The sequence below is a fragment of the Anolis carolinensis genome, chromosome 6 (genome assembly GCF_035594765.1).
Source record: "Anolis carolinensis isolate JA03-04 chromosome 6, rAnoCar3.1.pri, whole genome shotgun sequence".
NCBI lineage: Eukaryota > Metazoa > Chordata > Lepidosauria > Squamata > Dactyloidae > Anolis > Anolis carolinensis.
The window spans coordinates 36,427,235-36,452,843 of NC_085846.1; the positions used below are offsets into that span (position 1 = coordinate 36,427,235).

The following is a 25,609-nucleotide window of genomic DNA, read 5'->3' on the forward strand; positions in this document are numbered from 1 at the left end:
GGTTGGCAGAAGCTGGGGCCAACAGCAGGAGCTCATCCTGCTCCCTGGATTTGAACTGCTGAGCTTCAGTTAGCAAGTTCAGCAGCTCAGCTCTTTAACCTGCTGCGCCACTGGGAGTAGGGAGAGAATAACCATATTTGCATGTTTTCGAACTGCTAGGTTGGCAGAAGCTGCAGTTAATAGTGGGAGCTCACCCCGGTCCCCGGATTTGAACCGCCAACCTTTCGGTCAGCAAGTTCAGCAGCTCAGCAGTTTAATCTGCTGCACCATCAGGGGCAGTACTAAGAATAAGTATGAAGGCTGCTTACAGGAAAAGCAATATGCCTTTTATAACCAGAAAAAAGTGGTGTGTATTTTGCCCACACCAACTTCAGACCATTTTATGAAGCATTTTGAGTGGAATTGATAATATTTTGTGTGATTAAAAAATCAGCAGAAAAAAAGTAATGAGCAATGTAAGCCACAATGGCGCAGCAGATTAAACCACTAATCTGCACAACTTTCTGACCAGAAGGTTGGCTGTTCAAATCCATGAGAAAGGGTGAGCTCCTGTTGTTAACCCCAGCTTCTGCCAACCTAGCAATTTGAAAACATGCAAATGTGAGTAGATAAATAAGTACCACTTCGACAGGAAGATAACAGAGCTCTATGCAGTCATGCTGGCCACATGACCTAGGAGGCGTCTATGGACAACGCCAGCTCTTCGGCTCGGAAATGGAGATGAGCATCATCCCTCAGAATCGGATTCAACTAGACTTAATGTCAAGAGAAAACCTTTACCTTTACTAAGTTTTTTTAATAATGGAAATAGTAACAAGTTGCATTGGGAGGCTTTCATTTAATTATATATCAGAATATCCATCTTTCAGTTGTTTGGTACAACCCTCCCAATGCAGAGCTTTGAGGTTCTGTTCTCTGTGCTGTGTGTGTTTGGAGGGGGGGGGGGCAAATTCTCTTCCCTAACACTTTAGATGCTCACCTCTGAGTTTAGAAAAGCGTGGAGCACTGGACAAAATTGTCAAGACTTCTGTCCCATCCAGTTTCCCAGATTCTTCAGCAAACCATGAGGAATAACGAAAGAATACATGTAAATAATCCTGTATCTTAAATACATACATTATCTATTAAGGTTGCATGGCAACTAATATTGTGTTTGTCATACAATGTAGGCAAGGATTGGCACAAATCTGAAAACAAAACTCTGAATACCTCTAAGATGGTTAAAAGACAACCAGGTTGCTACAGTTCCCTCCCATTCATTCTCCTGCTTAAAGGTAAAGGAAATGTACTACTGAGCAGGGGAAAGGATAGGGTACACCTGTAGTAGTTGCAAGTGCAACTAGTTATTAGAAAAGCAACATGTTCTGGAACTACTTATCCAAGGGAAACTGACACTGTATAAGCTATTCCCAGCAAAGATGTTGTAATTTATAGTCCAGGCACATCCTGAAGAGAAATGTATGATACTGTGTTGTCGAAGGCTTTCATGGCCTGAATCACTGGGTTGCTGTGAGGCTGTATGGCCATGTTCCAGAAGCATTATCTCCTGATGTTTCACCCACATTTACGGCAGACATTCTCAGATGTTGTGAGGTCTGTTGGAAACTAGGCAAGTGGGCAGAGCCGGTCCAACAATGAGGCGAATTAAGCGGTCGCTTGGGGCGCAAAACATATGGGGGCGCAGTCGAAACTGCTTTTTCTGTTGATTTGTTGTAAAACATGATGTTTTGGTGCTTAATTTGTAAAATCTTAATGTAATTTGATGTTTAATAGGCTTTTCCTTAATCCCTCCTTATTATCCAACATTTTTGCTTATCCAACGCTTTTATTTTTCAGTGATTGGTTTTTTTTTGGGGGGGGGGGCGCCAAAATTCTGTTCGCCTACACTTGAAAAATACCTAGGGCCGGCTCTGCAAGTGGGGTTTATATATCTGTGAAAGGTCCAGGGTGGGGGAAAGAACTCTTGTCTGTTTGAGGCAAGTGTGCATGTTGCAATTGGCCACCTTAATTAGCACTGAATGGCCTTGGAACTTCAAAGCCTGGCTGTTTCCTGCCTGGGGCAATCCTTTGTTGAGAGGTGTTAGCTGTCTCTGATTGTTTCTTTTCTGGAATTCCTCACTTTTCTGAGTGTTGTTCTTTATTTACTGTCCTGATTTTAGAGTTTTTAAATACTAGTTGCCAACAGACCTCAAAGCCTCTGAGGATGCCTGCCATAGATGTGGGTGAAACGTCATGAGAGAATGCTTCTGGAACATGGTCATACAGCCTGGAAGACTCACAGAAACCCAATGTATGATATTGATTGCATTCTTGGGGAGGGGGGATTTGATGTCCATCCTTTCAAAAATGAGGTTTAGATTCTTAAATAGTATATCAGATTTTACTTCTTTATTTATTTTCCTTCTACTTGCACATATAAGAGGGCCCACATCCATTTCACTAATCAGGTCCACCTCTGTTTAACCACAACAATTCTGCAGAATCAGACAGGAATGTCTTGTGGTTCCTGTTCCAATGGGGTAGAGAATTTGCCCTAAATTTTAATTAGAACTAAAGACCTATAGAAGGAGCTGAACCCAACCCCACAAATAGATGCAGACTTTTTATAGTGCCTCCAGACCTATCCAAAATCTGTTTCGTTGAAATGGAAGATCCAGCTAGCATTGGTATTATATGCTCCTGTCTATGAATTAGGTTGTTCCTTAACAGTGTTGCTAATTTCATGCCATTTTTGTCCCACACAACAGACGTACTTAAGACCAGGCTCGGTTTGCATAACCTTGCTTTTAATTACATATTCATATGTACACGTTATTTTGTAGAGTACTATAGAGACATGCAATAAAAACAGACATAGATCCATCCTGGTTTGATTTTCTAAGGGGTTTTCCAAACTGCCACATAACCCAGAACATCAAGGCAGAAAATCCCACAACACCTACTTTGAACTGGATTATCTGAATCCACACTGCTATATAACCCAATTCAAAACAGATAATGTGGGCTTTTATACAGCTGTATGGAAGGGGCCTCTGTTATAGTAAAATCTGAAACTAAAAGAGAGCAGCTTTATTGTATTCCTGATTTCAATGTAGAGATTTGAAAGCTGGACAAAGACGTAAACTGTTGGAGATAAGTCATCATATCATATGTGATGCTAGAAGAGTTTTATAATATAGTTTGGACTCCCAAAAGACAAGAGAGTAAAACAAGCCTGAATTCCTATGGGACGTTCTGATGATATCCAAAATATAGTTTGAACATATTATGAGAAAACATGACTCATTTGAAAAGACAGTTTTTCTGGAAAAAGTGGAAAATAGTATGAAAAGAGAAAAAACATGTCAAATGACTTAGGGCCTTCCACACAGCCATGTAACCCAAAATATCAAGGAAGAAAATCCCACAATATCTACTTTGAACTGGAATCAACACTGCCATATATTCTAGTTCAAAGCAGATAATGTGGGATTTTATTCAGCTGTGTGGAAGGGGCCTTAAAGAAGTCACAGCCTTAAGATTGTAAGACACTTGAAGTCTCCCACTCAGGTTGCCATAACTCAAACACAGCTTGATGGCACATAACAATGACTAGAACATTAGACTGAGAGTTAGATGAAAAAATGCAATTATGTAATTTTTCGTTTTAAATTTTATTTTGAATGTAGATTAGTGACCATGTTGGAATTATTTAATTCAAACCTTACCATCAATAGAAACTAATGACAGAGTTGCCTGAAGTTCTTCAGGGGAGAGTTGGATCCCCAAGCTTTCCAGAATGAGTGGTAAGTCTTCTTTTTTAATCTTCTCTTTGCAAGTCTTGTTCATCACATCGAAAGCATTCTGTAAAGCTATAGAAAACAAAGTATAGTGTAAAGCCATTTAGGATGATCCCAGCTCACAACTTTCTTGGCAAAGCAATCTGTGTAATGAGCATTTGAATTGAATCTAACCTTGTATTCCAAGAAGCTGATATGTTTACACCAGGGGTCCTCAAACTTTTTAAGTGGAGGGCCGATTCACAGTCCCTCAGACTGTTGGGGGGCCGGACTATGATGAAATAGTCCAAAATTAGGATTGTTGTTGTTGTGTGCCTTCAAGTCGTTTCAGACTTAGTTCAACCCTAGGACTAAAGTTTAGGACAGAGGCCAGGTCAATGACCTTGGAGGGCCTTAGTTGGGGACCCCTGATCTAGATGATCTCATAAGACCATAGATAAGTAAAGAGACCTCCAAAGACCATCTAGATGGTCTCATAAGACCATTGGTAAGGAAAGGGACCCTCAAAGGCCGTCTAGATGATATCATAAGGCCATCAAAAGACCATAGATAAGGAAAGGGACCCTCAAAGACCATCTAGATGGTTTCATAAGACCATAGGTAAGGAAAGAGGTCCCCAAAGGCCATCTAGATGATCTCATAAAACCATAGGTAAGGAAAGGGACCCTCAAAGGCCATCTAGACGGTCTCATGGGACCATAGGTAAGGAAAGGTAAGGAAAGTGACCTCCAAAAGCCATCTAGATGGTCTCATAAGGCCGTAGCTAAGGAAAGAGACCTTCAAAGACTATCTACATGGTTTCATAAGACCATAGGTAAGAAAAGGGACCCTCAAAGACCATCTAGATGGTTTCATAAGACCATAGGTAAGGAAAGGGACCCTCAAAGACCATTTAGATGGTTTCATAAGACCATAGGTAAGGAAAGGGACCCTCAAAGAACATCTAGATGGTTTCATAAGACCATAGGTAAGGAAAGGGGCCCCCAAAGGCCATCTAGACAATCTCATAAAACCATAGGTAAGGAAAGGGACCCTCAAAGGCCATCTAGATGGTCTCATAGGACCATAGGTAAGGAAAGTGACCTCCAAAAGCCATCTAGATGGTCTCATAAGGCCGTAGCTAAGCAAAAAGACCTCCAAAGACCAGGTAGACTTAGGTCAACCCTAAGTCTAAAGTTGAGGATAGGGGCCAGGTAAATGACTTTGGAGGGCCGCATCCGGCCCCCGGGCCTTAGTTTGGGGACCCCTGGTTTACACCATTCAAACAAATAGAAGAAAAAGGGTACATACTAAACTCACAAGGCAAGATCTCATTCAAATCATTGACTGCACAAGAGAAACACTGTAGCATTCCAGAAGTGGTAGGTTTGGGATCGAGAGCCAGTCTATCCCTATCTCATCATACATTAGCTTTGATGTCATCATTTTGAAGAGTACAATATATACTTGTATATAAGTCAACCTAGCGTATAAGTCAAGATGAGGGCAAATTATGGATTTTTATATGACATGGAGAAAAATCAAGGCTCATTCCATGGAGAGGGGAGACATCAGTAAGAAGCAGTGTTGCAGCAGAGGAAGACTGTCAGGATCACTGTAACAGCCTGGGACTGGCTGCTTCGGTTCTCTGCCATAAAGTAGGGAGGTGGAGGGAAGGGAGGCTGGTACAGGGAACGTAGTGTAGATAAGACATCTGTTTTATGAGGGAAATAGAAATGGCAATTAACAGACTTGTGGGCACAATATTTGGCCACTTGGGACGGATGGGAATTGGGCTGTTATATTACAGGGTGTTTGAGCGGGAAGCTTTAGAACTGTTATTCAAGGCCTATGGAAAGAAGGAATAAATCATTTGCCTCCAGCGTTTTGTTGTTGTGAGCTTGATTTCAACTCCAAGAACTTCCAGAGTCTTACAAAGTGAGTGCTTTTTTAAAAGCTTCTCCTAAAGCAGACTAATCTCTTGCCTTTTGTCACTCTACTCAGAAAAAGTAATCGTTCCTTTTCTGAAAAAAGTTAATGTACAGTACTTCCATAGATAAGTTGATGCCTGTTTAGGCGTGTGTGTCTTTTTTAAACTGAAATTTCTAGACTTCTGTATTAGTATATACAGTACTCATATGATTGGCTGAGCCACTATTTCTGCACACAGAAGTCCTGAAATTGCAGAATTGCTGCTTTTGCGCCCCAAGTACTTCAAGAAGCTGTTACATGAATCTACACATGCCAAATTTACACAGTGTAACAATGCAGTTGAATTTGCGTTATAGGACAGAACATGACTTCTCCCTGATATTTCGCTCTGCAACAATGGTCTTACCATGAAATTCTGCAAAAGACTGGACGCCAGTCATAGCCATCATGACGTCTTTAAAACCCACTGTTCCATCTCCTATAAGGAAAAGAATGGCAGAGAGGCTGAATGGGAGAAACCATATATATGCATAAGAAATTTGGAGTACAGGCCTGGAATGAGCCTCCAAGATGAAGGATTTTGATTAAATGATCTTATTTTAGAGCCAGTTATAGTCCACAGGCTAGAGAGGTAATAAGAATGCTTAGTATTTGTATGCTTGAGAGTGCAACCCTAGATTCACTTACTGAGGAGCATCATCAAATATGATAGGATCTATTTCAGTGCATACGTTCAGCGGTTCATGATGTTAGAACATTCACAATACTTACATATAACACTTCAAGAACTGAAAGAATAATTCAGTAATATAGGTTGATGTTGTTATTAATTACTTCCATATTGCAAAACTGGGAGAAAGAATTCTAAATAATGATGGGACTGTAAGTGTGGTTCTGTGTTACCATTACAGAAAGTGCTATGTAGATGGTAGCAAAAGTATGTGTTCATATTAAATAGTATATGTGCTATCATCGTGATCACATGATCCCCTTCTCAGCCCTAGTGAAATAATTTTTGTGCATGTTTCCATAATAGCAAAGCAAAGAAGTCATAATAGTTAAACCAAATTTAATAATACCCGGAAGACCAGTATCTAAGTAAGTGCTGGTATTCTCACCTGAGACTGTAATCGAGTCCTTCAGTTGTTCGAGCTCCTCTGGCATCAAATTGATACCCATAGCAATCAATGTTTTTGGTAGCTCATCCGTGTGGATTTGGTGGTCTTTGATATCACTCATAGCATTGAAAGTATCCTTCAGCACTGCCAAGTACAGGGAGGAAGAAAATAAATCTCCCGTTTGCATCCATATTGAATGAGACTCATGTCATGAATAACTTTTCAATAACTTTAAAGCATAGGTTCTTTTTATTACAATTTCAGTGTGAGAGGGTATATCAGAACTTTTACAAAACTTTTATATAAAGAACAACATTTGACATAGACATACAGATTCTATATAACTGCATTGGATTCCACAACAACCTACTTACAGTTACATTGGCTAACAAACAAACAAAGGAGGGTTATATTTGTACTCAGCATTCACACATATGTACATGCATTCATCCTCATGCATCCAAATATTACCATATCCTTTTCTCCTTCCTTGGAGAAGCATCTGCTTAGGCCAGGCCATGCTTCCCCTGCAGCCTGCCAACACGTAATTCCAAAACTTCTAAAACACCAAAACTCCAAAATGCCAAAAATAGCATGACTCCAAAATGCACTCATTCCTCTTCCCTTGAGAAAAGGAGGCTTGAAAGTGACCAGAATCCTGTATTCCCATAGCAGATCTGCCACTCCCCATACACCATCTCCACTGCGCATGGCAGGTAAACAGCTCGCTGTCTGTCACACTTTTTGAATTGTCATAAGGTCACTTATATAGCAATATTTTGCTGATGTTGTCCACAAGTTGCTGATAGAAGTCTTCCATCCTGGAATATGTTGATTCCATCTCAATTGTCTGGTGAGATGTTGTTGACTCTTTCTTGATCGGTGTTGGCCTTGTGTTGACTTCCTTCTTAACGTAAAGAAACTGTAAATATTTCCTTAACTTAAAAGAGCCATTGTCTTTGACTAATGTAAACACGTTGTTTCCCCCCAAAAGTTCATCAAGTCAGCAAATGTTGACAGATGTAAACAGATTTCTCTTATCACTGTTACAGTTCTTATCACAGTTCAGCAACTTTTAATTACAATTCAGCAAGCAGGTAGTTAGTCATTGCAGGCCTCAATATTCAGAATTGTGTCTTCAAAATTATTAGCTCTCATTCATTCATTCCTATCATACAGTTCATTCATATCCACATCTATAAAACCCACATTTATCAGATCCACACATCATATTTTCGTGACACATAAACATGTAGTACTTCATGAAAGATGCTTTCACCAAATGCAGTATCTAGTTTGTAATGGTTATGCCAAGTGAACCCACAGGAGGAAACAAATTACTGTATATACTCGAGTATAAGCCTAGTTTTTCAGCCCCTTTTTTAAGGACTGAAAAAGCCCCCCTTGGCTTATACTTGGGTGAGGATCCTGGTTGGTTTATATTTGGGTCAGCTTATACTCGAGAATATATGGTACATTTATTATTTTTCTCTATTATTATTGGTATTATTACATTTATTATTTTTCTCTATTATTGTTGCTACTATTACATTTATTTTACTCTATTTATTATTATTATTATTATTATTATTAATACATTTATTATTTCACTCTGATATTATTATTATTATTACATTTATTATTCTACTCTATTTATTATTACATGTTTTATTTTCCTGTATTTATTATTATTACATGTATTATTTTACTCTATTATTATTAAAAGGATACATAAGCACATTTACATTGAAGATGGGAATAATGATTTAATCAGAGTTAGACAGTCTTATCTTAAATTAGAGCTTGATGTAAATATTCAAAAACATTTAACCTACTGATGCCTCAAGTAATGTAATTTTTAGTATCTATTTTTATTTCTGAAATTTACCACTCTGCTTATACTTGAGTCAATGATTTCCCAGTTTTTGTGGTAAAATTAGATGCCTTGGCTTATATTCATGTTGGCTTATACTCAAGTATATACGGTAAGCAGATATCTTTTCTCCTTGATTTATCCCTAATCTATCATAGCTACTTTGCATTAAAAAAATCAAAGTATCAGCAAAAGAATCATTTGGTTGATCATCACATATGACTATGAGGCTTCTCAAGGGAAAGATATCAAGAAGATAGATCCTCTGTAGCCTAATCAATGAATCCAACTCCAAAGGAAGAGATCTCACAATTTACATCCAATTAACAGAAAACTAAAATTCAATGTTTTCCTTACCAATAGCTTTTGGGAGCTCTGGTACGACAACAACAATTCTCATGAATTCTCTAAAATTCATCTTGCCATGACCTGCAACACAAAATATAGATCAGATAGGACCAGAAGAGGTTGGGGGAAAAAATCTTATTTGGACTCTGGGAGTTGTGGTCAAACAACCAAGATTTCCAAACTCTGAAGAATACAGCAAACTATTTCTTAATGTCTGAGGGAAATCTCATGTGCCATTTGGAAGGCTTACCATCAACCTGGGCTGTCTTCATCACTTCCTGCAGTAACTCATTCGCCTCTGGAAGATCCATGCTGCTCAGGGTAGACTCAAGAGCATAGAGGTCTAACTGGTCCCCTTGGAGTTTGCTCAGAGCTATACATGTCAGCTGTAGTTCTGTCAAAACACAGTCTCCAAGGTCATCAAGATACAGTAGAATAACTTAATGCAGCTTTCCCTAACCAGGTGGTATTCAGATGTGTGGGATTACATGCCCCCTTATCAAATCAAATCAAAATCAAAATCATTATTACGGTCATAGACCAGAATAAGTGGGGTACAGTCTCATAAAAGCATTGTATATTAAAATCTAAAACTATAAAAAAACAAAGGTATGTTGAGGGCTAAAACTCAAGACTATTGAGAGAAGGTAGAGGTCTAAAAAGGGATGGAGAGGGAGGGAGATTGATGGGAGGGTAGGAGCATTCAGGACACAAGTCTAGGGGACTTGGGTGTGAAGAACTGATTTGCATTTCAGTTAGCTGATACTTAGATTGTTAACTTTTGGATCCAGTCATCACTCGGCGGATTTTAAGTGATTTTAAAACTTGGCAGCATTGTAGGTTATAACTGGGTTGGTATCTGAGAGAAGCAGGTTGGTGTAGAATTGTCCTGAACGGCCTGGGTAATTATATAGCAAAGTCAGGATGAGCCTGGATCGAATGTCCCTGTAGAACAGGCACTGGAAGAGCACATGCTCAGTTGTTTCTTTGTGGACTGGAAATCATCCTTCATGGTTAGTGGGGCAAGAACAGGGGGATCGCAGTGGCCAGTAGTTCAGTATGACCACCCACACTCTGGCCTCCACTTTCATGAAGGCTGTCTCCAATTGCAGAATGGTATTGGAGACTCATTTTTGTACTTGCAGGGCCGATCTCAAAAATTCTGATTGTACAAGTTCTAGGGGGGCAAAATTGGAGAAGGGGCCTAGCTGGGCTATGCTCCATTATAATTCACAGTTCACTTTGCCTGTGTCCTCTCCTGTCACATCACCCTCTCTAAACCTTTTCCCAGTGCAACATACAGCACTCCAGAAATTGGGGTAGATATTTCTTTTTATCTTTTGTAGAAAGAAAACACTCATTAGCTCAGAATCTTGTAGCTATGCGTCACCCAAGCCATTTTGAGAGAGATCTGTTCACTTACCTGGATTAGTAATAAAAGTACCAGTATAAGTCACCCCCCTGAGAAAGTCCTTCAGATCTACTGTCTTGTCGTCTGAAAGCGGAACAGAGATGGGCAAAACAGAACAAGATTACATAGGTTAAAGATCCCCACTCTCCCACAACACAGTGATTTGATATATTGGATATAGAATATTTACCGATATTTAACTAATATATATTACATATACATATACATATACATATACATACATACATACATACACATATACATACATACATAAATATAAACATACTCAGCTCCCAGATAAGCTTCATTTACTCAAGATGCAAAAGTTACTTACCATCAACACTACAAAAGGCCAAAGCCTCTGATAAATCTTTGGAGGACAAGATCATGTTGAAGCTCTTCATAATTATTTGTAAATCCTCAACACCGATCCTTCCATTTTTTAATTTGGCAAGTGTTTTAAAGCCATCTGCTAAGGCTACAGAGTTAAAAAGGAAGAGTTTAGGCATTCAATAAAGCACAGTGCATATAGACTAGACAAGTAAGGTAAGACAGCAAAGCACATCTATCGTGTGCTGCTACCTGCTGATTGTGGGAGTATATTTTGCTTTACCGTGTGGTCTTCGTACACTCATAGCTACAGGAGAAAATATTATATCATAATTCTTCAGTGATCAATAATATAATAATATACTTTATTTATATTCTGCTCTATCTCCCCGAGAGGACCTAGAGCAGATTACAGGTACAGTAGAGTCTCACTTATCCAAGCCTCGCTTATCCAAGTTTCTGGATTATCCAAGCCATTTTTGTAGTCAATGTTTTCAATATATCATGATATTTTGGTGCTAAATTCGTAAATACAGTAATTACAACATAACATTACTGCATATTGATCTGCTTTTTCTGTCAAATTTGTTGTAAAACATGATGTTTTGGTGTTTAATTTGTAAAATCATAACCTAATTTGATGTTTAATAGGCTTTTCCTTAATCCCTCCTTATTATCCAAGATATTCGCTTATCGAAGCTTCTTCCGGCCCGTTTAGCTTGGATAAGTGAGACCCTACTGTACATATATTTGGCAAACATTCAATGCCATTATACAATTGACAGAGACAAACAATGTATAAACAGAGGCAGGCTTCCCTTTTTCATTTCTGGCATCTGGAGACTGTGCTCGACTCGGCCATGGGGAAGGTGCTGTTGTTCCATTCTTCCACACCAGTGGTTCTCAACCTGTAGTCCCCAGATGTTTTTGGCTTACAACTCCCAGAAATCCCAGCCAGTTTACCATCTGTTAGGATTTCTCGGAGTTGAAGGCCAAAACATCTGGGGACCCACAGGTTGAGAACCACTGTACCACACTGAGAATCTTGTCAATCAAACAGCAGGCATGTTTTTCAGAGGCGCCTTTTACCTCTTTGCTAAAGTGGTACCTATTAATCTGCTCATATCACTGTTTTCAAACTGCTAGGTAGGCAAAAGCTAGGCTGACGGCGGAAGCTCACCCCACCTGCAGCTTGAACTGTCAACTGTCCAGTTGGCAAGATTTTTTATAGCTGGTGGTTTAACCCACAGTGCTAGCCGCGGCCCTTAAAAACAAACAGAAAACTGTAATGCCAACTTCCATCTATTTGGGAAAATGGGCATTATGACACAATAAAAATAAAAACTCAAAACTGAAAATGATGACTTCCTTACACTGCCAGAGGAAAATTTGACTCTATTAAAGTTGTTCCTCTTACCTGAGGATGTTTTAAACTGTCGGCTCCTTATCAGAGTTCTCAAGAAGTCATTGAATTTTGCTTGCCCAGCTTCTGCAAGTTACAGTGAAGAAAGAAAATTAATAAAAATATTGTGTAAAAAAAATAAATCAATTTTTTAAAAAATCACCATCAAAATAAGGATCAAATTAGATATGAAGGGAAAGTGCATCTTTCTGATGGCTAACTAAATGTGCCTCAATGATTAGACCTACGATTAGGAGCCCTCGGAGGCGTAGTGGATTAAAGCCTCATGACTTGAAGGTTGGGTTGCTGACCTGAAGGCTGCCAGGTTCGAATCCCACCCGGGGAGAGCGCGGATGAGCTCCCTCTATCAGCTCCAGCTCCATGCGGCGACATGAGAGAAGCCTCCCACAAGGATGGTAAAAACATCAAAAAACAAAACAAAACAAAAAAACATCCTGGCATCCCCTGGGCAACGTCCTTGCAGACGGCCAATTCTCTCACTCCAGAAGCAACTCAAGTTGCTTCTGACACGAAAAAAAATTAAACCTACACATTAAATGTACATTTATTTTCTAAAAACCATCTACAAAACAAATTATGATAATATGTTAATGAAAAAAAAACACATGCTATGAAATATACCTTTCGCCACTGGAAGGAGCAATTCTTTTAAGGTATAAATTAGTTTGACCTTGAGATAAAAAGAGTAAACTGTACCTTCTAGATAGGCAAGACACCATATCTGTTTGATCTTAAAAGCTAAGCAACTTCAGCTCTGGTTAGTGTTTGTATGGGACATCAATGAATACCACGTGCTCTAGGAATTTCAGAGGAAAGAACTCACAAAACCACCTCTGAGTATTCCTTGCCTAAGAAAACCTTATAAAATGCATGGCATTGTCATAGGTTGACAGGTGACTTGAAGGCACTCAAACATACATACCCTTAGAAATAGAAATTGTATTAGTGGTAGAAGGTGTTTGATTGTCACATCAGAAGCTTCTCTTAACTAGTTTTCAAATTGGCTTCAGACATTAATGAAAAATGTTTTATAGAAATGAAACAAGACTGAAATCTTTTACTGTTGAAATAATAATAATAATAATAATAATAATAATAATAATAATCAAAGACTCTGGCAGAAACCAGTACATGTGGTCTCAGTGGTGATCGGCACACTGCGTGCTGTGCCAAAAGATCTCAGCCGGCATTTGGAAACAATAGACATTGACAAAATTACGATTTGCCAACTGCAAAAGGCCACCCTACTGGGATCTGTGCACATCATCCGAGAATACATCACACAGTCCTAAACACTTGGGAAGTGTTTGACTTGTGATTTTGTGATACGAAATCCAGCGTATCTATCTTGTTTGCTGTATCAGACTATGTTGTTGTGTTAATAATAACAATAATATTCATATTATGCTATTAACTGTACATGGTGCTTTATAGTAAAATTCAGTACAGTTGAGCATCCCTTATCCAGGACTCCAAAATCAAAAACAGTCCTAAATCAGCCACATGGTTGGCTGAGATAGTGATCCATTGGCTTTTTGATAGCTTAAAGTACACAAGCTTATTAAAAATACCATGCACAAAACGATTAAAACTATTGTGTTTAAAATTACCTTCTGGCTTTGTATATAATATGTGTATGATGCATACACAAAATTCATATTTAGACATCTTCAGATATTTGATTAGGAATATACAAGTATTCTAAAATCTGGAAAAAAAAATCTGAAATATGGAACATTTCTGGTCCCAAGAATTTTGGGTAAGGGATGCTCTGTGTCCTGGTTCCTGAACTAACATAAACTGATATTTGTCAGTCACTTCCGGCTACCTTGCATGCTTACCAGTCATGTGTGCTGAAGTCAGTACCTGGGAGATCACCTCATTTGCCATTTGCAGGCCAAAGGTATTCAGTCTCCTTCTCATACGTTTTGATTCCATATTCTTGTATTCTTTGATGAACTTGAGAGCAAGGATGGCCTCCAGTACAGCTGTAGCAGCAACATCAATTTAAGGTCAGGCTCAGGTGCCAAGGTTCTCACTTCAAGTGATGTTCTCAGACATCTGAGTGATGTTCTCAAACATAACTACAGACAACCAGTTTGGGCCAGACCTCTACTACCGTGTTTCCCCGAAATTAAGACCTCCCCAAAGAATAAGACCTAGCAGGGGTTTGGGGGGATTGTCAAATATAAGGCCTCCCCTGAAAGTAAGACCTAGCAACTAAGGCTGCAGCAGAGTTCCATTGGGAAGCATGGCTGCAGGGCAGAAGCAGCACTCATTCATACACTGGAGGGAGGGAGGGAAAGTGCTTGCTTTCTGTGCCTCCCTCCCTGCCTGCCTTGCCTTGCCTGTCCCCCAGCCGAGGCTTGAAAAACCTTCCGTGGCTGCTGCTGCGCTGCCGTTTCTTCCTTCCTTCCGTCTCCCTCCTGGCCATGCTGCCTTGCTTCCCAGAGGCTTCTGATTGGCTCCTGGAGCCAGGGCAAGGGAGGGTGGGAGGGAGGGAAGGAAGAGGGCTTTCGTCCTGCTGCTTTTGCTCCTTAAAGGTACAGGACGCATTGGGATTCTCCTCTCATCTTCCTATCCTATGCCATGAAACTGATTATTTTATACTATTATTCTATTGCCATATTATTATCATCATATTCTGTTACTATTATTATATCCCATTATTATATTATCCTATTAATATATTTTAAATCATTATATTATATTTTTCTATTATTATTATTATATCATTATATTATTATTCTATTATTATTCTATTATATTTTCATATTATTATATTATTATTCTGTTATTATTAAATTCCATTTTATATTACCCTATTAATATATTTTATATCATTATATTCTATACTATTATTCTATTATATTATCATATTATTATTTTATTATTATTAGCATATTCTGTTATTATTATATTCCATTTTATATTATCCTATTAATATATTTTATATCATTCTATTCCATTCTATTATTCTATTATATTATCCTATTATTATTATATTATTATGCTATTCTGTTATTATATCCCATTATTATATTATCCTATTAATACCATATTATTATCATTTTCTGTTATTATTATATCTTATATTATATTATCTCATTAATATATTGTATATCATATTATTATTATATTATCATATTATTATAATAGTATATTATATTATTCATCATTCATGACTACATTGAAACTAGAATAGAGAGAAATCAGTGTGGAAACCTTGTGAAACCTAAATTGCAAGAGATACCATAGATTGTTGTACATGTAAATAATGGAAGTAACAAGAAATTCTTGATAGGATTCATAGTTTGTCTGTTATGCTGGTTTGTGATGACAACTACTTTACAGTATATAATAAATGTTCATTTTGTTGTTCAACAATAAATGTGAGCTCTTCTTCATGGAAAAATAAGACATCCCCTGAAAATAAGACCTAGTGCATCTTTGGGAGCAAAAATTAATATAAGACCCTGTCTTATTTTCGGGGAAACAGGGTAAGCAGAGTAACACCACATTATATTTCAGAGATGGAAGATGTCTGTGTTTTGTTTTGTTTCTTGGTCGAATGACTGCACTGGCTCCAGGAAAGCATGCCAAAGAGTGACTGCAGAAATGGGTACAGGTAGATCCCAAAGTCACAACGCCCATAACTCTTTCTACTTCACACTCACAGCCAAAGTGCAATGTTAAAGAGGGATCCAAACCTACAGAAAGTGATGCTTTAATGCACACAAGGCAGATGCCCAAGCTAGCTTTGCTTGATCTTCAATGCATCTACTTTTTGAACCCCATGCATAGATTTCATAATGGAAGGCATTTAATCTGATTTTTTGGAGAGTGTCCACTTCTAAGGCCCCATCTGATGGCTGCCATTATTTTTCTTCTTCTAAGTAACCCAGGAAATATATTGTGATGATATTTTACTCTGCAGTCTTGAACAGAGCTTTGTAAATATGCTAAATCAGAGGTTCTCAAACTATTCCAGTCACAAAGTACTTTTTGAAGCGAAGGTTTATCTTGGAGCCCCAAGAAATGTTGTTATATTATAATATTTTATTATCTAATATATATATATATATAGGAGGAGACGGGAAGTAGTATGGCACAGTGGAGAACCTCACTATCACCCTTGGAGCCCCAAGGGCTCCTCGGAGCACAGTTTGAGAACCCCTTTTCTAAATCAATAACTAATAAAGCATTACTAACAGATTTCTGAAAGGAAAAAAATAAGGTTGTCAGTAGGGCATGTAAGTGAGTTTGTCTAAAAATATAGTTTGCTTTTAAAAAGAAATCATGTCAGTGTGAGAGCTAGGCCGGAGTCTTGGTGATGCAATCTGATAGATTAACTATAGTGTCAAACGGTGGTGAAAAGCTATGGGTGTATCACCTATGAAGAATGTAAAGCACCGGAGAATAAAACTATCAGGCCTCCAAAGTGAGGCAGATATCTCAGATGGTGGATGTACGCTACCCCATGGCCTTCCTTGCACTGTCTATGCTGCTCTTAGATACAGTGTCAGATTACCTGCCAGGGCAGTTGGCTTTTGTGTGTGAATCAAAGGTGAAAGAGAATCTGACAAATCAATCCAAAATCTCTGAGCTCAATTTGTCCATAGGTCAATGTGAGCACTGTACCTTCACTCTTACATATATATATTTTAAAAGGAACCACCCGCCTCTCTAAGTAGAGGGACAATAGGCAGGAGTTTAAAACTTAAAAGAAGCACTGGATCCCTCTACTCCAGTGGTTCCCAAATTTATTTGGCCTGCCGCCCCCCTTTCCAGAAAAAATATGACTCAGCGCCCCCTGGAAAGGGGGCGTGGCTTAGAGGGGTGGGTGTGGCTCCTGCTCAAGAGGGCGGGGCTGAGCCTCTCACCTAGTCCAAGTGCAGGGCTGTGAGGGGAGGTGGGCGGGGCTACAAATGGGTGGCCAGGACTGGGATGGGCAGAGTTATGAGCTCTGAGGCAGGGCTGAGCTTCTATCCCTGTTCTGCGGCGCCTGCCAGGACACACAGGGCTGGGCTAGAGGGGAGGGCAGAGCCTCTTCCCAAGGGCCTGATGGGGCTGAACCTCTATACCCCACCCCCGTGTTCTAACAAGCGCCTCTGGGGAGGTACACAGAGGCTCAGCCCTGTCTCACACTCTTGGGAAGAGGCCCTGCCCCCAACCCTAGCCCCACCCTTTAGTCCTAAAAGGCCTCTCAGGAGAGGTGCAGAGGCTCAGCCCTGTCTCGGGCTCTTGGAAGGAGCCCCCGCCCCCTTCCCTAGCTCCGCCCTCTGTGTCCCAACAAGTGCCTCAGGAGAGGTATAGATTCTCAGCCCTGTCTCGGGCTCTTGGGAAGAAGCAACAACCACTCCTCTAGCTCCGCCCCCTGTGTGTCCTAATAGGCGCCTCAGGTGCTCAGTCCTGTCTCCGGCACTTGGGAAGAGGCCCCGCCCCTTCTCTGGCCCCGCCCCCGTGTCCTAATAGGTGCCATCACCTCCCCCCTGGATCACTCCAGTGCCCACCGGGGGGCAGTAGCACCTACTTTGGGAATCACTGCTCTACTCTTTCTGGTCTTTTTAAATGCCTGGGGGAATGGGGAAATGGTAGCAGAAATGACCCTCGACCTATTCACAGGTCATATAAAAATCCATAATGTTGGCCCCACTTATACAGGCTTATATGAGTATATGAGGTATGCTAAGCATTTTTTAAAAGAGTGACAACTGTAGCTTCCACGTCAGTTCCATGGTGGTGATAGAGTTTGTTCTGAACTTTAAAGGAGCTATCTAAGGTGTCCTCAAAAACACAATGCACACTCACTGACCCACTGACACCAAGTTCCCACTGGTATAAACTATTTCTTCTCTACAACAAGTTAAACATGAGCCAACAATGTGATGCAGCAGCAAAAAGTCAATGGGATTTTGTCCTGTGTAAATAGGAGTATAGTGTCTAGATCTTGGGAAGTCATGCTACCCCTCTATTCTGCCCGGAATGCTGTGTCCAATTCTGGGCACCACAATTGAAGGGAGATGTTGACAAGCTGGAATGTGTCCAGAGGAGGGCAACTAAAATGATCAAGGGTCTGGAGAACAAGCCCCATGAGGAGTGGCTTAAAGAACTAGGCATGCTTAGCATGCAGAAAAGACGGCTGAGAGGAGCCATGATGGCCATATATAAATATGTGAGGGGAAATCATAGGAGGAGGGAGAAAAATGGTTTTCTGCTGCCCTGAAGACTAGGAAGCAGAACAATGGTTTCAAACAGCAGGAAAGGAGATTCCACCTGAACATTAAGAAGAAATTCCTCACTGTGAGAGCTGTTCAGCAGTGGAACTCTCTTTCCCAGATTAATTTGGAGGAAGAACAAGATCTTACCTGAATAAGTTTTGAACTTGTTGGTTCCTTTCATAATTGAAATCATTTCAATGACATTTAAAGTCCCATCAGCTACAAAAGAAACCCAAGCAATTAGCTGATCGTTGCATAATGCGAGACTCTGTGCATTTGATGAACTAAGTAGAGTCCAGAAACAGATGATGCCAAATAAAATGTGTTAGTTTTTAAGTTACCACAAGATTTGTTGTTGCTGGTGCTGCTGCTTCTGCAACAAACTAAAACAGCTATTCCCCTGGATATTTTTGAATAGTGTCTTACAATACATATCCCTCCACTGAGATGGTAATGAGTTTCCATAAGATCCCTTCCTGGTCAATCTTCTTTTGAAAAAGGGAAATGTTTTGCATTCCATTTTGACAATAATCTTGTGCAGTGGATGGGCACGTGTGCTATGAGTCAGGGATTTCATGATGTTCAGCCTCACCCATGTACTTGCTAGACCTCCTTAAGTAAGTCTCAACTATAAGTCTCTTTCTGTAATGTGGAAATAAAATAACTTACCTTTAATGGCATAAAGGAAATAAAGGAAAGCATAAAGGAAATAAAGTCCCTAATTTGGGGATGAGCAAAGTGTGGCTTTGGATCAAAGGTTCAACTGTCAGATTGTCCTAAACATTTTTTCTCTCTAGCAAAAATAATGAATGACTGCCTTTGGGTATGTCCAGGTGATATAATATATTTTCAAACAGGTTGCAGCTTCCCCCCTATAAAAGATATCCCTTTTTCAAATCAGAAGGGAAATTCTGGACAATTCCATTTGGGGGCATTTTTGGTTGTCCCAAGAACATCCTGGAGTGCAAAAAACATTGGCCTCTGAACCCATCAAACCTGGTCACTTTTGCACAGAGTCACCACAACACTCAAAGTATTGTGCATTTATCAAGACAGTTTCCTAGTGCATCTAACTATTCATGCCTTGCTTTCCCCTCAATTAGATTAGGGAATTCTGCCATGTCTCTGTATTAGGTCTAACTGGTAAAAAGGTAAAGGTAAAGGTTTCTCCTGACGTTAAGTCCAGTCATGACCGACTCTGGGGGTTGGTGCTCATCTCCATTTCTAAGCTGAAGAGCTGGCGTTGTCCATAGACATCTCCAAGGTCATGTGGCCGGCATGACTGCATGGAGCACCGTTACCTTCCCGCCGGAACTGTACCTATTGATCTACTTACATTTGCATGTTTTCGAACTGCTAGGTTGGCAGGAGCTGGGGATAACAGCGGGCGCTCATTCCGCTCCCGGGATTTGAACCTGGGACCTTTTGGTCCGCAAGTTCAGCAGCTCAGCGCTTTAACACACTGTGCCACCAGGGGCCCCTGGTCTAACTGGATTACATATATTACCAATACATAAATATTACAGAATTATTGTCCGTAGAGGCTGATGACTTTTGTAACCCTGCAGTATTCCTTGCTTGCTTGCTTCCAGCTACTATTCAGGCCACCTTTATTGATTTTTTCAAAAAGTAATGCATCAGAAACCAAATAGCCTCAAAATTAATCAAATGTGCTGTTAGGGGGCCACGATAGCACAGTGGATTAAACCACTAGCTACAGAAGATCTGCTGACTGGAAAGTTGGTAGGTTAAAGCTGCAAGTCAGGGTGAATTTCCGGCTGTCAGCCCTAGCTTCTGCCAACTTAGCAGTTCGAATGCAATGCAAATTGATCAATAGGTACCGCCTCGGTAGGAAAGTAAAAAGGCACCCCATGCAGACATGCAAACATGCCAGCAAAGGATTTATGGACAACAGGCTCCTCAGCATGGAAAAATTGAACAAGAGCACCTCCCAATGGCCAGAGTTGAGCATCGCCTCCAGACGCCGAAGATGAAAAATGGGAAGCCTTTACCTTTGTCTGTCTATTATATGTTTATTGTATGTCATTCACTGTAAAAAAAAAGGCATTGAATGTTTGACTCATATGTGTACTATAATCTGCTCTGAGTCCCTCCAGGGAGATAAAGCAATATATAAATAAAATGTATTACTACTCATTCAATGGATCTACCTTAGTTGGGCTTATCCATTCAATTTAGACCTTAATTTTATGCCTCCCAGTGAAAGAAAAGTGTTATTTAAATAAAAATGTGATGAGTTAATTAACTGATCAAAGCTTTCAGTTCTCCCCTGGCCACTTTACAAACATTTATGGAAAATGTGACATGCCCTTCAGTTCCAGCAGAAAGATTTCTGTTCTCATAGAGTTGCAGCCTTTGTATTTTGGCAATTTTGGGGGAAAAATCACTAGTAAGACAAATACTCACCAGAAACATTCAGAGATTTTTTGGCCTGTGCTAATTCTGTTGGGGTTAGATGGACCCCAATATTGCTAAGGCATTCATCTATGTCTGAAACCTTTACTTTCCCATCTTCAAACTGACCAAAGGCCTTGATGGTGTTGTTCAGAACTGCATTGTAAAAGAAAAGATTTATTTTATTTACTCTTGCAAAGCCTTTAAGTCAGTGTGTCTTCTATCTTGTACTATAGTTACTTCCATGGTTATGTTGAGGGTTCCTAGATCTCAAAACATTGGCCCTTTTCTCTCATTCTTAGTACGAGGGGAAAGAATTCCAAGACATGAGCACTGCCTTGAAAAACATGTATGTTTGTGTATTTCTTAGACTTGGTGTTTTTTAGTGAAATGATGGTAAATCCATAACGTAAATCATAGGAATATATATACAGTAGAGACTCACTTATCCAACATAAATGGGCCGGCAGAATGTTGGATAAGCGAATATGTTGGATAATAAGGAGGCATTAAGGAAAAACCTATTAAACATCAAATTAGGTTATAATTATACAAATTAAGCACCAAAACATCATGTTTTACAACCAATTTGACAGAAAAAGTAGTTCAATACGCAGTAATGCTATGTAGTAATTACTGTATTTATGAATTTAGCACCAAAATGTGTGTGTGTGTGTGTGTTTGTGTGTGTGTGTGTGTGTGTGTGTATGTGTGTGTGTGTGTGTGTGTGTATATATATATATATATATATATATATATATATATATATATATATATGGAAACATTGAGGAAAATCCTGGACTGATATTTCATGGTGTGACTTATTATGAGCAAAACATGCACGTAGTTTTATTGTGCCGGAATACATAAAGAGCAACATGCATGTATTTCAGAGAATAAATCCCAAACTAGACCACTGAACAGAAAACACTAACATATTCCACTGATTCTAAGATGCTGTCTATTCTAAGACACACACTAATTTTAGTATCATTAACAGAATATATATACAGAGAGAGAGAGATTGAGAGAGAGAGAAAGAGCACCTATCATTCTAAGGCGCATGGCATTTTTAGAGATGTTTATATGAGGGGAAAAGTGTGGTTTAAAATCAAGGAAATACTGTATTTCTACGCAAAAATGTGCCAATTTGGGGCAGAATATTTCCCTATTTAGCAGATAGATTCAGCACCTTGGACAAGTTCCTTTCTAGACCTAACTGAAAACATTACCTGTGGTTCTTCTCAAAATGCCTGCTATTTTATGGAGGCCTTATGGAACCTACCTCAGTCCACATTAGGGAATAAAGTTTGGCAGTTTTGGGAATAACAGTACACTGGGATTGTGATCATTCCATTTATAGTTTTACTTGGAGACTGTGATGGTCCAGCACATATCAATGTTCACATGAGATAAAGTGGGCTCCAAACATCAGCTTCAACATATTCTAAATCAGAGCTTGTTTCCAAAATGTATCACATCCAATTTTTTTTGAAAAATAACTCATTGATGGCAGCAAATTGTTGGGTAGGAGTAGAATATCTTATACATATCAAAGCTATGAAAATGTATTGAATCACTTCAGCACAGGGCTTGGAAAATTGTATTTTATAGCAAAGTAATGCATATCCTCAGCATATTTATTTTTTAATTCCTGCAAAACGTATTCAGCTGGATTTGGCACCTTTTGGAAACAAGCTCAATATCTTTGAACTCTGTTTGCAGAAACTGAAGTAAGTTGTGGATGAAGAGGGAAAGTGGGAGGAATAGGAAGAAGCCAGGACATTTTAAAGGCAGCTGAAAACATGGGGTGATGAGGGATTAATTGGGACTTTCTTTGCCAAATCAGTAGTTTGAGGCCCCTTCTATACTGCCATATAAAATCCAGATTATTTGATGTGAACTGGATTATATGGTGGTGTAGACTCAGATAATCCAATTCAAAGCAGATAATGTGGATTATGTGCATTGATAATCTGGGTTATATGGCAGTGTAGAAGGGGCCTAAAGGAATCGGGGGGGACTGGACCTGGTGTTAGGAAGAGTGTTGAATCTATACTATTTGATGCAAGATTTTTCTCTTTACAATTTTCTTTCTACCCACCTTCCATTTCTGAAAAACGCTCTATTTTGGCTATCTTCTTTTTCACTTGCTCAATGTCAACATTCCCTTCCTCTGAAAAATGGAAAGATGTTGCAGTCAATGCTGGGACAAGTTAGAGGAGGAAACAAGTGCATTGTAACAGAATTAGGGATAAAATAAGGGGTCTGAGAGTTCATTTTTGGTGAGATAATTGCACACCTAAACATAGTGTAGCTTTGCTCTGAGCTGTGAGTCTGGATTCTACTGGAAGTCTTGCTTCTATCCAAGACCTTTTCTCAATACGAACAGCACATTTAATTACAAGGCATCATGTGTTTATACTTCCTGTTGCGTGGCAACACTAAAAGGCTGAGAAGACAAGACCGAAACCACAGTCGCCCAAGAGAGTCTCCTAGTAATACTCACTGTCAGTGGGAGTTGTCTGAATTAGCTCCTCGTATTCCTGCGGGTATAAACGGATGCCCATGTTCCTGAGGGTGGGTTTGAGGTCGTTCAGAGAAACCTTGTTTCCTTCAATATTGCTGACAGCTTTAATTGCATCTTTCAGCACTGAGGGGAAAAAAAAGGAAAGCTGAGTTTTGCTCATGAGAAATAATAATGCGTGTATGGAAACTAAAACATTAAAAACTGAGTTCTGGGCCTCATTGTCGGTTTCAAGATCTGCACAGCCTTGGAATCATTGTCTAATTGACTATTTTCTCATTGAGACACTGAGGCAAACCAGCCTGTGCATATGTTCATTGGAAATGAAATTGAATTACCCTATATACTGATGTATAAATCTGGAAATTTTAGTCCAAAATATCAATCCAAAGAATAATTTGTGTTGAATTATCTATGAGCCAATGTGAGCATTGAAGTTTAACTCTTATCAAAAAAAGGAACCACCCCCTTCTCTAGGTAGAGTGGTGAAAGGCAAGAGCCTTTCATCCCAGGAGAAACCAGAAGATTCGCCAACCTTCTCTACCCTTTCCGCTGTGAAAAGACGTTGAATTCCTGGGCAGAGAAAAAGTGGTGGTGGCCAGCTGGAACTGGTTCCCTGAGGCAGCACTGGTGCTTTTTCTCCCCATCCATGGGTCATATCAAAATCCAGAATTTTGGCCCGATAACCTGCCCTTCACTTATATGGGGTTGATTCATACATGAGTATATATAGTACTAAAAGTAATATTAATTGGGCAAAGTACCTAAGGGCATATAGCATAATTCCCTGAGGATGGCTACAATATGTGTGACAGTTTTGTCTTTAGTCTCTACTCTGTAAAACCAAGGACTATTCTAATTCATTTACAAGGAATACCAATAGTGGGTTGAATCCAGATATACCCATAGCTAAAGTAAACACATGAACATCAATGGGACTTGAGTTCACCCTGACTATCTTAAGTTTCATTGAGTTTAGTGGTCCTGTTCAGGCTGAATCAGGATTTACTCTTCTTCCTCTATTGCTATCATAGGGAGCATATACACTATAGAATGAGTGTAGTTTGACACTTTAACTGCAATGGTTCTATGCTATGGTGTGGTTTGGTGAAACAACAACATTTTTAGCAGAGGAAGCTAAAGGCCTTGTGGAACTACAACTCCCATGATTCCACAGCATTGAGCCATATCAGTTAAAGTGCTGTCTAACATTATTCATGCTATAATGTAGATGCACTCTTGGTTTCATAGTTTATCAAGTAGTACTGACTGGAGCTTTTGGAGCAGCAGTGATTCAATCTATATATATAAAAGGGTTATGGAATCGCGGCACCGAGCAAAACAGCAAAAGTAAAGGCCCCCCAACCTCGAAATTTGACAACACAACCCATCATCAACGCCTTAAGGTTGAAACAACACAAAATCATGTCACGCACCTCCACATGGACAGAACCCACAATGCACCATCGGGAGCCATGCCGGGAGGGAGTGAAAGAGAAAGCATAATGGCCGGCCGGCAAGAGGGAAGGCAGGCAATGGGAAAAAGCTGTCCCCTGGGTCCTAGCGCCCGCCCATCATCCGAATTATTTACAGTAGAGTCTCACTTATCCATGCCTCGCTTATCCAAGTTTCTGGATTACAGGCCAGCAGGGAAGAGGAAAGGCAGGCAATGGGAAAAAGCTGTCCCCTGGGTCCTAGCGCCCGCCCATCATCTGAATTATTTACAGTACAGTCTCACTTATCCAAGCCTCGCTTATCCAAGTTTCTGGATTATCCAAGCCATTTTTGTAGTCAATGTTTTCAATATATCATGATATTTTGGTGCTAAATTCGTAAATACAGTAATTACAACATAACATTACTGCATATTGAACTACTTTTTCTACCAAATGTGTTGTCTAACATGATGTTTTGGTGCTTATCTCCACAATCTCCACCATAAAAATAATAATAGAATCCTACAGTCACACAGATAGGAGAGACCCCTAAAGCCCATCCAGTCCAACCCCTTCCTGCCATGGAGAATACAATCCAAACATTCCCAACAAATGGCCATACAGCCTCTTGATAATAACAATACTAATATCACGGAATCCTTATGTTTGCAGACAGCCCTAAGAATCATCCAGTACAACCTCCTTCTACCATGCAAGACCACACAATCCAAACACTCCTGACAGATGGCCATCCACCCACTATATAATAATGATGATGATAATAAAGATAATAATCATGATGATAACAGCAACAATA

General features: G+C 39.6%; 1 protein-coding gene and 1 long non-coding RNA gene across 6 annotated transcripts in view; one reads left to right on the forward strand and one right to left on the reverse strand.

Annotated features, from left to right (window-relative positions):
- efcab13 (EF-hand calcium binding domain 13) overlaps positions 1-25,609 on the reverse strand; it is a 119,360-nt gene that overhangs the window by 62,878 nt on the left and 30,873 nt on the right. For all 4 annotated transcript variants that reach the window (XM_062958172.1, XM_062958173.1, XM_062958174.1 and 1 more), the window contains 14 exons: positions 23,339-23,482; positions 22,934-23,005; positions 20,842-20,985; positions 18,562-18,633; positions 14,035-14,181; positions 12,188-12,259; positions 10,775-10,918; positions 10,453-10,524; positions 9,280-9,423; positions 9,039-9,110; positions 6,809-6,952; positions 6,097-6,168; positions 3,708-3,851; positions 980-1,051 (listed from right to left, as the gene is read on the reverse strand). In XM_062958172.1, the coding sequence (XP_062814242.1) occupies positions 980-1,051; positions 3,708-3,851; positions 6,097-6,168; positions 6,809-6,952; positions 9,039-9,110; positions 9,280-9,423; positions 10,453-10,524; positions 10,775-10,918; positions 12,188-12,259; positions 14,035-14,181; positions 18,562-18,633; positions 20,842-20,985; positions 22,934-23,005; positions 23,339-23,482 (1,515 nt within the window). The remainder of the gene's footprint in view (positions 1-979; positions 1,052-3,707; positions 3,852-6,096; positions 6,169-6,808; positions 6,953-9,038; positions 9,111-9,279; positions 9,424-10,452; positions 10,525-10,774; positions 10,919-12,187; positions 12,260-14,034; positions 14,182-18,561; positions 18,634-20,841; positions 20,986-22,933; positions 23,006-23,338; positions 23,483-25,609) is intronic.
- LOC134292628 (uncharacterized) overlaps positions 1-25,609 on the forward strand; it is a 53,806-nt gene that overhangs the window by 23,074 nt on the left and 5,123 nt on the right. For both annotated transcript variants that reach the window (XR_009999880.1, XR_009999881.1), the window contains 2 exons: positions 1,170-1,274; positions 3,669-3,785. This is a non-coding gene — a long non-coding RNA (uncharacterized LOC134292628). The remainder of the gene's footprint in view (positions 1-1,169; positions 1,275-3,668; positions 3,786-25,609) is intronic.